General features: G+C 27.5%; 1 protein-coding gene and 2 long non-coding RNA genes across 3 annotated transcripts; 2 read left to right on the forward strand and 1 right to left on the reverse strand.

Annotated features, from left to right (window-relative positions):
* Positions 1–1,033: 1,033 nt before the first annotated feature.
* Positions 1,034–10,965, reverse strand: cad (homeotic protein caudal). The gene is given in 3 exon segments (NM_001252430.1): positions 1,034–1,306; positions 1,829–1,974; positions 10,308–10,965. Coding segments are annotated over 3 exon segments (1,077 nt in total).
* Positions 1,981–7,199, forward strand: LOC102656453. The gene is made up of 3 exons (XR_003305775.1): positions 1,981–2,141; positions 2,358–4,006; positions 5,213–7,199. It is a non-coding gene; the product is annotated as an uncharacterized LOC102656453 (long non-coding RNA).
* On the forward strand, positions 8,262–11,672 carry LOC102656426. Its single transcript, XR_001702282.2, has 3 exons — positions 8,262–8,789; positions 10,476–10,969; positions 11,249–11,672. It is a non-coding gene; the product is annotated as an uncharacterized LOC102656426 (long non-coding RNA).
* The last annotated feature ends 3,145 nt before the right edge of the window (positions 11,673–14,817 follow it).

Consider the following 14,817-nt stretch of genomic DNA (forward strand, 5'->3'; position numbering starts at 1 on the left):
GGGATATCTTGATGATTTTAGAAATCAAAAAACAAACACAAAAATCGATATACAAAATGAAACTTTTAGAAACAATTTAAATTCGCATTAAATAATATGAAATAAAGTAATATAACTTTATTTCCATTATATTATTGCCTAATTGTTTCTGTCATTTAATGAACTTAAATTTGTTAAATAAATAAATAAATATCAATTTTGTATATCAATTTTCGCATTTGTTTTGCCTTCTAAAATCAATTTTTTAGAATGTATATATTCTCACGAATATATTAATAATCTGTATAAATGGAATATTTATTATAAATATCTATTTAAATAAAAATTACTAATTTCATGTTTTTCTCTCAAGACGATTTCAATGACTATTTAAAAAAAAATATTGTTAATTTTTCGATAAGAAAGCATTATGACTTGTTGTAAATTTCTTCTGTTAATTTTTCAGTAAAATTTGCTAAAAAAGTTAGTATATAATTGCACAACTTTTTTTTAATTTTCTATAAATAGATAGACGTAAAAATTGATAGTATTGCAACCAGATAATACAATAAAATTACCCATCGTAAATTACAAAAATATAATTATATTTTTATAATTTATAAAGAATAATTTTATAATCGGATCCTTTAAAATAATTATCATAATATACATTATATTATTTTAGAAATAATTACATATATACATTTCGATGTTTATATCTTTAAGATATAGCTACGAATGTCTTTTTATATAACACATTCAAGTTTAATGGAGAATTGAATTAATTTTATTTAAACTTAAATTATCGATGATATAATTAAGTAATAAATTATTTAATTGTAAACTAAGAAAAAGATATAATTAGTAGGAGTAATTATAGGAAGCTATTTTCACGAGTCCTCAAATTATCGTGAGATCATATATCACAATATATATCTACTTCTACTTTTCTTTTTCTTATTCCTATCAATATCATTCTTTTTGTATTGCATATTATGACGGAAAAAAATGCTTATGGTCAGTCATGATTGGACCAAGTTATTGAATGTTCAGGTCATTGTAGATTGTTTGGCATAGATTGGGTCTGTGTGGCTTGCAGCGTAGGGGGTGCGTGATTCAAACTAAACATCTGTGAACTGTGACCCAGAGATGAGCTACCGTTGTGCATTAATCCACCTAGCATTCCTCCAAGTGAGAGACTCGCCATTGCTCCGCTCGCGCTTGTAACACTTTCTGCTGCCTTTAACTCTCTTTCTCTCTCCATCTCTTCCCGTTTCTTCATCTGTTTGCGTTCTTTTGCCCGACGATTTTGAAACCAGATTTTTACCTATAACATGATCAACAAAACATTCTCTTTATAAATAAAAATAATCAAAAATAATGGAATATGAAAAGCATGATGTATAAAATTTTAGATTTATTACAGGATTTATTATTATAATATTACAATCGTGAATCAAATGAATTTTGCACGAGAAGAATTTTTTTAAGAAGATTTTAATAAATTTTAGATGCTTTAAGTGAAAGAAGAAATAATTTGATGAATAAAATGATTTATTAATTACTTTGATAGACATCGTTCCTAAAAATTGAAAACAATGGAATCAAATGAATGTAGAAAAAAATATTATAATAAAGAAGAATATTAGATATTTTAAGAATAATAATAAAATTTTCACGATTAATTTATCGAATTATAAATATCGAAAATGAATTATCAATTACTTTGATTTTTTTCATGTATATTGCTTAAAATCTTTCTTTTTATTTATTATGCGACTTATATTTCGTATTAATAGGCATATGTTTTGTAGATTAATATTAATAAACATGTTTTCGATATACTTACTTGTCGTTCAGAGAGTGAAAGACTGAGTGCAAGCTCGGCTTTACGACGGATTGTGATATAACGACTATAATGAAATTCCTTCTCAAGCTCCAGTCTCTGATGATCTGTGTAGACTACTCTATATTTATCTTTTGTTCTGGTTTTTCCTGCAAAAAAAAAAATAAAAGAAAATAGAAAATGAAGATAACAACTGACGTTATTACACATTTAATATCTGCTTCCTTAATTCTCTTGTCAATAACGTGTTTAACAGAGATAACGCTTTTGACGATCGTACTCGTAGACACATCTCGAACAAAGAGGAATTAATAAAGTAAGTAAAACGAGATTTAAAAAATGTTCAATACATGCAACAACGTGTATAAATCCATACGAACGATAAATCATGACAAAAAAATAAATAGATACTAATCATTATGTAAATAAATGTCTATAATATCTATTGAAATATTATTAAATTAAAGAAACTAAAATATGATTATCCTAATATTAATAACTTATATCTATATTAATCGAAAATTGGTTGTAGAAACAAAAGAAAAAGAAACTTTTCTCGAGTAAAAGTTATCACGGGGAGAAAGGTGAAGAAAATAGCATGAAATATTTTTTCGCGGATTACGAACTTCGTATGGAGAAAATAGCAAAAAAGGTGCCGACAAGTTGGTGTCGATGATAGTGTGAATTCAACATGGCATTCGAAATGATTGTAATAACAGTATGAAATACAAAATGAGAAAAGGATTGAACGCAGTGAAAGAGAATAAGAGAAAGAGGCCATGGTTGGGAATGGGACGGAACGGGAGAAAGGAAAACGATTAGATAAGACCAGGCCGGCAAGATCAAAGGCGTGCACGTTAATCCACCACTCCTCGATAACAGTGCTCGAGGCCTTCGAGACATCACGAATAAGCTTCGACCTTAGACTTTTTCGATGGTATATAAGTTGAATTCAGCATGGCTGGCACAAAATCATTACAGAGATTACAGAGAATTTGTGCCAAAGAGAAATCGATTTCATTTAAAAAGGCGTCCTTGATGAATATGACAACTTTGTGTTTCGAGTTTTTCTTTTTTTATTTCTGTTTTATCATTAAGCTGTATTAAAGTAGGTATTTAACAGATATTTGACAATTGCAAGCGAACGAGATTCAGAAGATATTTATCGTGTCTGTTCAAATATATTATAATACGTCGAATTTCGAATCCTATCCAGATTATAATTATAGAACATTGAATCATTGAACATTTTCAATTCTTCGCGCTGGTGATTATGTTAAACGAAATAAATTATTGCAAATAAAATAAATTATGTCTATTCATATCGAATATAGATAAAATTTAATGAAACATTTTGCAAAATTGCGAATATAATTACGAGTTTTATGAATATTTTGCTTTTTCAACAGTAAACTTAAAATTTAAACATAAGAAATATATATCATTCTTCGAAGTAGTATCATCGAGAATTCATTCATAATATATTCGAATATCATTTCATTTTCAATATTATTCAAAATCACAAATATTTGCCATATTAAACAAGATCGTTGCTGAAAAGCGATGCATATAAACAAATATAAAACATCATTAAATCTTATCGACAGACGTTTTATCTTGGAAGATTGTCATCAGAAACAAAAAAAAAAAAATTCCAAATTCTATGCAATATTACATCTTAATTACGACAAATTTTCCTACGCACAATGTGAGTAAGTACTTGTATATACTACAAGTAAAATTTCATTCAATAAAACGTAACGTCTTGGTCAATTAAATATTATAAGAAAAATATGAAACTAAATAAATGAATAAAAGATAATATTGGAAAATAAAGAAGGTAGTAAACGAGAAGATCTGCAGAACGTAGGAATTAATCTGTATCGAATCATAAACCGATTTCTTTTCGTGGCACTCCGATTTTTCAACTGTTCAAGTTGTACCACTTGAACTTTTATATATCCGAAAAAGTCTATCGGAATCCCAACGGAGAATGTTGTTTGAAGGGGAGAATAGTCGGTTTTTCGATATAAGAAACGCGTAGTTGTGTGAGTCGGCAAGGATTACCGTCGGTCTTTTTCATCTTTCTGATATCGAAACTCGCACCTACGATTATCCGGCTCTGGTTCCTTGTCAACACTCGATCTACTAGTACTCTGAATAGCGTAATTGTTGCACCAGGTCAGTCAAGATAATATATATACATGTAAGAGAAAAATATTTTCTTTAAATTTTACATTTTAAATGATATTTATCATTATTTAATTATTTCTCGAACAGTTATTAATTCACGAAAATTATGTAACTCGTATATTAATAAGAACTCTTCTAATTCGTTCGATAAGAAAAAACAACGTAACATCCATGAATGTAAATCGTCAGCACAGTGTGTATGTACTACAAATGGAAGAATTTGAGCATTACATAGAAATATATCGTACGATATTTGTTCAGAGATTACAAAGAAACTTCTTTCGAAACGCCTGTCTTGAGCATCAAATGTATTCCATCGTTAAAAGTCAACATACTCGTAAAAGAATCCAAAAGAATCCACGCGAGATCAACCCTAATTTTTACAAGGAAAATCTTCCATAATATATTGAATCGGTGGAAAAGATATGTCGATTTTTTTTTATCTGTGCAGCAATTTCAAATATCTCGAAAAAAAATATCAAAAACACAATGTATTATATTATGTTGAATGAACTTTTATATTTGATGAATTTACTAGACTATTTCTATAAAATCATTATTAGACAACACGGTCCTTGAACTTTAATTAATCCGTACCACAATTCCGTTCTTCGAATATTTTGATAGAATAAGAGGGATGAATATTTTGCGTACGATACCGTAGAAAAGTGAGACAGAGGAGAAGGGAGTGAGGGAGCAAAGAAACAGGACTCTTGGGGCTCGTTGCCACCCCATTATAGCATTTGCTCTTCCATTTCGCATGGCGAAATGGTGAAAGCGCGTGCCCCGTTTTTCCTGCCACTCTCCACCGATATTCTCGACTACTCTCTGTCACCCTCTTAACCGCGATCCCCATACTCCTCCGCTTTAACCGATGCTTCTGGATCCGCTCGGGTACCATTCGTCAGTGGCATTACCTCTATTGTACCGTGCAACATTTGTATATTGCATATCAAATATCGGTAGTCGGACACTGCTTCCTTGATTAAACTTGTTACGTACGAGATTTTTTTTTTTTTTTTCTTAATTTAGTTAACACACTATTCTACTACGAAGGAAAGCAGTATCTATTGAAAAAATAATCGAATGATAAATTTTAACTGCTTTATTAAGCAACAACAATTATTAGCAATTAATTTTTCAACAAAATATTATATTTTACTCTTCTTTAACATTTCATATTTTCTTTTGCAGGTAATATCTTCTTCCATCGGTTGGACAGTACAAGTTAAGGAAAAGTAATTGGAAAAATAAAGATGACTTTAGATCATTTGCACGAAAGATTAAATTTTTATATCTAAATCTAAGTTTAATGATCGAGTGAAATCATGATGCAATGAAAATAATAGTTACACAATTAAAATTCCTTGACATGTTTCTGTTTTTCGCCCATTTTGAAGATCAAAATCAAAGAGTAAAACGCAATACACACAGTTTTCTGAATCGTAGAAATCGTTATCTGTAATTAAACGAAGTATGAGATATTTATCTTCGATAGCAGTCCTCACGCGTGTCACAGCGATACCATAGACGCTAACGTTTACAAAAATCTGATTCGACTGATCCCATGAATTTAATTGAATTGCAATCTCGAGTGGTTCGCAGTTATATTTCGTAGTATGCGATACAAGATCGTCCCAACATTACAACGTTTAAAAGTACGAAGATGCAAATTACAAAGTGAAGTGTAAAGATGAGTAATAAATATTGACAGCAAATCCGGAAACAATTCATATTTTCGAACCAGAAATAAGAAGATTAAAATATTATTGAGCCTCTGGACACTTTAAGTGTCAAGAAAAATCCCTACTTTGACCCTCATCCCTTATTATGATATTACCGTGCAAAGAAGTTAACAGTAAAGGTTCTTAAGTTGTGGCCAAAACCGAGCTAAATAACCGAGCTAAAGGATCAGGTAAGAGAAGAAGCGAATTATTCGTTTACAATGTTTTTCTCTTAAAAGGATTTAAGATTAAGATGAATGCCAAATGACAAATCTCTCGTCGACTTCAACTGGTGACCAATTAATCTTTACTGTTAGCAAAACAAATCGTTCGAAAATATTTTACGATATAATTATATATTGATGTTGAATAAATTTGATAATTTCTTATTTCGCGCGATAAAATTAGTCTTAATGCAATTCAAACTAATCTAATAAAATTTTTGAGCAAATGATTAAGTAATGATTAAGTAAGATTGAATAATGATTATTTGAGTTAATGATTTTTCAAATATGTTTATTATATGATATTAAATTTTTAAGATTTATATGATCTGTTTTAGAAGGAGAGCAGATGTAAAATTGTTAAAAAATTAGAGCTACTTAAATATTTTATATTTCTAATAAAATGATCATATAATTTTGTACATCGTAACTATTATCTTATTATCTTTTAAAGTGATAACTAAATCAAATTTCTTTTCATCCTTCTGTAAAGATTATTACTGTTAAAAATATTATTATCCGATCGTTCACCAATCTTCTCACGATGCAACTAAAATGGCTTCAGTAATAAAGTCCGGAGAAATCGCGAATATACCTATTTCTATCGAAGAATCGAGCAAACGCGGTCGTTTCGAAGGACTAATAATTACGAGGAAAAATCGCACATCGACAGGAATATGCGAATACCCGCCACGAAATTGTAATACGTATTCTGAATGCGAGAGTCGTCTTTATACGAGGCAACGGCTGCCTGCAATATAACCATAAAATGCAGATAATAGCCGCTAGAAGGTATTGAAGGGTCGCACGGTTGTGAAACCGTAGAAAAAAGAAAAGAACAGGATGAAATTGAGCAGCAAGAAGAAAACAGGATAGAGCTTTGATGCTCGTCGTTCTGACGTCTTCGCGATTATTCCGTATACATGCTACTACTAACTGTATTGTCTGTATTTGAATTGTTGTCAGTTGAAAATAAGGACCTTTTGTGTTTATATTTCCGTAGACAATTTGAATACGACGGTTTAAAATTAACAGTTTTATGTTTATATACGAGAAAAAGTCAGTGGATACGAAACGTTGAAAATAAACTAGAATAACTGTTGAGGATTTTTTTTTGGAATTTTTTTGAAACTTATTGTTGATACTAATAATTCAAATTAATTAATGATTCGATACGAAATTAATTAAGAAATTAAAAATTATTTCAATCGTAATATCATTTCTATCTCGTTAACATCATGCAATTACATTTGACAATATATATACATGAAAAATAATTGAAGAAATTTGAAAAATATTTGAAATATTTAGAGAAACATTCAGATATATGTATCTAATGCAAGATATATTATCGTCAATTATATTCATATTATTGATAAAATAATTTTTATGAAATGATGAATAAAATTATATAAAACATGCTCAAATTATATAAAACGAGCTTCAAAATACAAAATGATTAACTGATAATTGCTTGAACGTAATTTATAATTGTAGCATGCAAATCATAAAATATTCGAGAATGACACATATCTATATGCATACATATATATATAAACATTTATTTAAGTGAAAATAATATAAAATATTATTAAGCAAACTGATATATTATCGTACCAATAGTATCAATGATGCAGACTTCATGAACCGTTGAATCTGCATTGTTGTTTATTGTTATGTTGCATGCTGCAATGATAGAAAATATATATCACTAAGTAATTAAATATTTTTATCGCGACATAAACATTTTTGGCATCCTAATCAATAGAATATCGAAAATGGATTTATCAATTATATCGAATCAAATCGATGTCTTCTAACTAAATCATTTAACTATAAAAATTACTAAGATGTAGTATCTAAATTTTCTTTTATAAATTTCTAATAATAATTTAATTCTTTATCTATTAATTTTCTATAAACATTATATTTTCTTCAATTCGAAATTACATCGTAATTTTCTAAGCCATAAATCTTTTCTACCGCAAATATAGTACTATAATAGGAAGCTCAAACGATAGATTATACCTATACGAGAAATTAATTAAGAAAAATTTAAATAATTAAAATCTGTAATATTACAAATCAAGAAATAATTTCAATATAAAAAGTTATAATTTTAAATATAATTTTAAATTTCTCTAAAACTATATTAGCTTGACCTTTATCATTGAATATATGTATCTATATAAAACTTTTATACGTTACTTGTTTGGTAAATTTTTTTTATACAATATAGTTTGAAATTTTGAAATTCAATTCAATAAAATTCAATTATTAAAATGTTTCCACTTGAATAAATGGTAAATAAGTGGTAATGGTAAATAATGGTAAATAAGTTTTTAATGAAATCTTTTGTCGTTATATGATTCCTGAAACCACCATGACACGAAAGAGTAGCATTCCCGGTTTCGTTGGTCCGGTTGAAAATCGGGGCGACAGCAAGAGAGGACGGAGATTATCTCACAAATATTTGAGAGCAATTAGATGTTTGCTCGTCTGTTACCGTGTTTACATTGTTCTTCGTATCTAGACCGCAGACGTGTTTGTAACCGTGCACGATGTACACCAAGTTCTCCATGGATATTTCATTTAAATTTTTCTTTCATTTATTCGTATATTCGTATAATTAATCAATTTATAATATAAAATTATAAAATTTAATTAATCATTATGTCATTATTAATTATTATATTGAATTTTATTTTTTATATTATAAAATGTCTTAACGAAAAATTAAGAAAGAAAAATTCGGCTGAAGAAGAAATTCGAAACATTTTCAAAACATTAACGAAAAATATTCTACAGTATGTACATCAAACAGTAAGTAGATATACATAATATTTCGAATTTTTTATTGTAAACAAAAAAAAACATCGTATTTGTCGACATAGAAAACTAACGTCCTGTTCAAATATATTTTAAACCAAGTAAATATTTTAATAAAATACAACATAATAGCTGAAATAGAATTTATCAAGAATATTTCAATCATTTTTTCGTAGATCTATTCATCAATTTTACAAGAATGATAATATTTAAAGAATAGAATTATATACAAAGTACGTAAATGAAAAGATCTTGTGATACGATCGCGATTCCATTAATGCGGACATTTTATCGGTATTAAGAAATTTTAGTTTAATTTTGTTTTAATGTAATAATTAGAATTTCGTTTAAAGAACAAATTTTATTTTACGTGAACGAATTGTGAACAAAATAATTACGCTAAAATTTACGTTAAAATTATGTAATTTATCAATTTATTTATTTATATATTTTTCAAATCGAATAATTGTTTTCTTGTACCGTTAACGAGTTGTATAAATGTTGTATAAATAATAAACGATTAATAAATAAACGATTGATATCGAATTTGATACATTGGAAAGGTATCAAGTATTAAGATTTTAACGAACGATTTTGTAAAATTTTGTTATGTATCGTTTTCTTTTCATCGTTTTCTTTTACGTACTTATATATCAATTAGTCTGACGAATTCAACAATTCCAGATCTTTACACGAATTTTATTCGAAAAAGAAAATAGAAAAAAGAAATAATTTCGTATCTGTATTCATTTCCATTTCGATTATCTCATTATATGTGGATTAAAATTTAATCGGTAATAATTTCATAGAATATTATTTCGGATTTTTTAATTGTACTTACTTATTCAAAATAACTTAGAATTTAAATAGAATAGAATATGAATCGAATGATTTAACTATATTCTATAAGTAAATTGAAAATTATGAAAATAACACTATTTTTTACATATTTTTCGTTTATAGCTATATATTTTTCGTTTCTCTATTTGATTTACTTTTTCGAATATCTTGATATATCTTACAGATCAATATTATCAATATTATCAATTATTAGTTTTATTAATTAATATAATAATTTTTATTAATTATTACTATTATTAGTTATTAACTATTATTATTACTATTGTTAGTTATTAACTATTATTATTATTAGTTATTATTATTATTGTTGTTAGTTATTAATTATTTAAACATAAAAGAAAAAAAAAAGAAAGGAAAATTAAACTTCAATTTCCAGAACTTGAACTAGTAGAATGATTTTATAGAATATTAATTAATATATTTTGTAAATATGAAGATATCTGCTTTTTAAATTTTATTTTCTATTCTTATCGCGCTTATTAGATACTACATCATTATATCGATATCAAATTATTTATTTATTGCAATTCATGGTTTTGAATTTTTAACGAAAATTTAATCAAAATTTAATTCAAAAAACTATCATAACAAGATTACGATAATTTTTCTTACTTAATAAATATATTAATAATAAATTTTTTTCTCATTTACCTGGGTTCGGTTGACTCTGATATGATGTCTTCTTCATCCATTCGTATGGACTTCTAACCTGAGCTGGTCTCGGTGTTGTTGTGCTGTTGTTATTGTGCTGCACGTTGGTGTTAGTGTTGCTCACGCTACTATTATGTCCCATATTATTACTATTGTTTCTGTTGTTAGGTGAAATACTATTGTTGCTATTATTAGTCGGTGGAGAAGTTGGATTGCTGGAATTGCTCATTTCGCTTCCGCTGATGGTGTTTGGTGGACTTGTTTCTCCAGCTCCAACCCCCGTGTTTGCTTCATCGCCGGTCCAATCTGTCACTCCGCTTACTTGCGACTGTTGATATACCGGCTGATGATGTTGGTATTGGAGGTGTGTGTACGCGTGAGCATGATGTGACCAGCTCGGTAGAACCTCCGCAGGATCTAAGTACTGCTGTCCGGCAGCCTGGTGGTGTACTCCGTGCGGATGTCCATGGTACCCGTACCAATATTGTTGGCTACCGTCGGCAACAGATGAATTATTCGCGTGCTGTTGCGTCTGTTGCACTTGAGTTTGTTGCATCTGTTGCCCTAATGGTTGTTGGCCAACAATCTGTTGTTGCTGCCGGTACATCGCGAATGGAGTGTAGTACGGCATCATACCGAGCCCGCTGATGTCCGCCATTGAGGTAAGAGATGATATTATGCACTTGTACTATATAAATATATATATATATTTTTACGCCTATCAATAGGCTATATTAATAAATATCCAGCTTATCAATGAAGCTGTATTAATAAATATCCAGCTTATCAATGAAGCTGTCGTCAATATAAAAATATTATTAATTCGAGTTTTTCATAATAATTTAATTGTGTGTGTGTTAAAAATGTTAAAATTTTTTGAATCTATTTCCATGGAGCACTGAGAAGAATTGAGAAATATTAACACTTGAGTATATATTTAGCGAAAAGACTGTTCTCCGAAATGGACTAATGCACTCACGGAATTCTTGGGGTACACTGCACAGAACGAAAGGTAACGATCATCAGTTAGATGACCGTTGAGCACCCGCGATGTTATTGAGATGTTGGTTACGACTGCTTCCTGATTTGTGACCATCGAAGGATCCGACAACTTTACTTAAATAGCAAAGTCCGCCTACAGCGTGCTTATATCCCCACCACGCGGTCACTTTTCCGCCAATCGTCATTCGGCTCTCCACTCTCCAACCGTAATGGCCGTTCGACCATCGTCCCAACGCCCAAACATACCGCTATTCGATAAAATACGCGCAGAAGGCGGTCCTCACGCCTCCGAAAACGCGATTCCCATGTAAAAGATGCGAAATAGACAATATTTTTCCCGCTTATCGCACTTTACCAGCATTTGTCCACGTTATGAAAATATATCTTTCGTCTTTGTGTGTTTACATGACCTCTACTTCTAGTGGGAGAATTCTTTTAATTGGATGCATGCAAGAAAGTTAAAATTGTTAGATTTGACTTTCACGATATTGTTTTGATAGTGTAATGTATAATTTTTAATAATTTTTTTACACTTTGCTTTCCCCAATTATGCTTACTTATTAATTGAGAAATTTTTTAATATTTTTAATATAAATAGTTTTAATATAAATAATTTAATGTTTTTAATTTTTGAATTAGTGTTTTTAATTTTCGAGTTATTTTTTTTAATTGTACATACAAATGTATACAACAAAATTATTACCATGAAAGTTTGTTATTGTGTAGTTATATTACAGTTAGTTCTAGTCAAATATCATATAAATTAAATAACATCGTGGTTATAACTATTTTTAAGGAATCATAATTAACAATATTTTTATTCATTTTTATTGAAAATGAAAAATACAAAATTTAGAAGGAATTTATATAATCAATTCCATGCAAAAAGTAATAGAAAAAATTACATTTACAGCATTCTAAATTTTAATTTTATTTGACTTTTATGAATTGAAATATTTTAAAATTTAAATGATAAGTAATTATTTTATTACAGTAAATATTATAATTATGAACGATAATATTGTATTGTTATATTATTTTATTTAATATTACATGTAAATAAGTATATTTAGATAATTGATGTATATTTTTTGAGTTTTATATATATTGATGTATGGATGGGAATCGCGTTCATTGCACCAAGCCAACAAATTAGTATGATATTTTATTGCGTGGTCGTAACAAAATCATACATAATTAAGAATGTATAACAATTATAAATTGCAACAGCTCGGTTCATAAATCACCTTGCTGTGAAAATGATTTAAAGCTAAAAACTTGAATTTGCCATGAGTATGATTAAGATCGATCATCATCGTTTATTACGTTTACATAACTGTTAAATGAGAATTAAACATTTGCGCATAACGATTGCACGGACAATCTATATTCAAACTATTTTCAACAATAATATAGATATCCCTTGCTTATCAGTATATTCTATATTTGTTTCCAGTGACTTGAAACTCGTGTTCTTTACGTTTCATTCGTGTATAAGAATACATGTACATAATATACATATTTTTATTAAATTAATTTAAGCTATATAATTCATTTATTAAAATTTATAAGCGTAGATACGTACCATTTAAATATATTTTGAAAATTAATTTAATCGCATCATATTATATTACTTTTTTTTTATTAAAAAATTTTTTTTTATTAAAAATTTAAAAAATGATAAAAAATGATTGATAATAAAATTTGAAAACTTAAGTAAAATTTTCTTGCATGCTTTTGTAAATACATTTAAAAAATTATCTTTTATTTCTAAATCAATAATAATAATAATAATAATAGAATAATAAAAATATGTATATTACATGATTTTATATCATTTTATGACTTATAATTAAATTCAAATTATCAACTTTCTGTCAAAATATATAAACAAATGTAAATATACTTTTTTTTTAATCTAAATTCAATTAAATGTGATAATAGATTAAAAATTGATTTTTTTTCTATCTATATCGAATATACTTCCAGAAATAAGTCAGTTTCAATAAAAATATCTAAGTTACTTATTTATTTACATACATTTATGATTAAAATATCGATTTTAAAATTTTCTAAGATTTAGAAAGATAAGTAAGTAAGTATTTTATAAACTGATTATAATTTAAAAAAATTTTTTTTTTACGTTTCTAATAGTATGAATAATTTATTCTTTATTCAATTAAATTTTATCGAAAAAAATATTTTAAAGAAATGTTTCATGCTTCAGAAGCGTATTTGATATTGATCTTGTCTTGATATTCAAGGTCTTAATCATTGTATCACAGTCATAGTTTTCTTAAATAAAAATTTTCATTTTTCATGAAATTTTAATTTTCAAATAAAACAGTTATTAATCTATAACATATATGTTTTTATTCTTATCATTTTTCTATTTGACTTTCAGTTTCTGATTTAAAATAATACATATACTTACATTGTCAGATTGTTCAGATTGTTTTGTTTATTTCCTAAAATTTAATTATAAAAAGAAATCTATCGAACAATTCAAGATCAATCATCTATCCTATAATCTATTTTACAATCAAGATTAGAATCAAATCAAAAGAATAAATTATTCGCGTCTATATTCGAGATACACATATAAAAAATAATGTGTTTCGTGAATGTCAATAAAAATTGATATGAATATCAATAAGAAATCACATCTTCGTTGACGATGAGACGTAAGATGGATTATATTAGCTGTTTAGAAGGCAAAGATAATCTTTTGGTGTAATGGCAGCTAGCGTAGGCCCACCGACTGCGACGTGTGTCACAATATTGACTCGCATTGCTGCTAGCGCTTACGCGGTCCCTAAGCTCCTTTCGTCCACCAGTTGGAAATGCTCCGCCTCCGGATACCCGTTCCCTCTCTTTCGTTCTCTCTTATCCTTTTTCCTGTACTTTTCCTTTTTGTCTCTCTCCTTCTTTTTGGCCTTTGTGATCTTTCCCGTTTACCGACCGGCATTTTCGATCCCCACTTCGTTCTTGTCCTCGTTTCTTCGTTGTACAAGTAATAAATTTGCAATACTTTATAATTTTGTTTTATAAATTTTCTTTTTAAATTATAATTTTTAAATTAATAATTTTTAGAAAAAATTATAAAGAATTGAATTTTAACTAATTGTTAAAAAGTTAGATGCAGTGTTATTTCTTTTGAAATAAATTAAAATCGAGATAAAGAAACAACAATTTTCTGATCAATTTTTATAGTTTTCTTTATAGTTTTAAATATGATTATTAAAATTTTTTTATTTTTTTATATTTATTTTTTATGAATGGTGAAATTTTATGATGAAATATAGTTACTTAAATAAATATTTTTTTATGTATAATTATTGAAATTTTATTTCTTATTTTTCATATGTTTCTTTTATGGATGATAAAGTATAATTATTTAAATAGATATTTATTTATTATTATTTATTATTTATTTAATGAGATTTTAGATTATTTTATTTTAATAAAATAAAGAGATTTATTTCAATAATTCGAAGAATATGAAATG

This window comes from Apis mellifera, linkage group LG1 (assembly GCF_003254395.2).
Source record: "Apis mellifera strain DH4 linkage group LG1, Amel_HAv3.1, whole genome shotgun sequence".
In the NCBI taxonomy this organism is placed as follows: domain Eukaryota; kingdom Metazoa; phylum Arthropoda; class Insecta; order Hymenoptera; family Apidae; genus Apis; species Apis mellifera.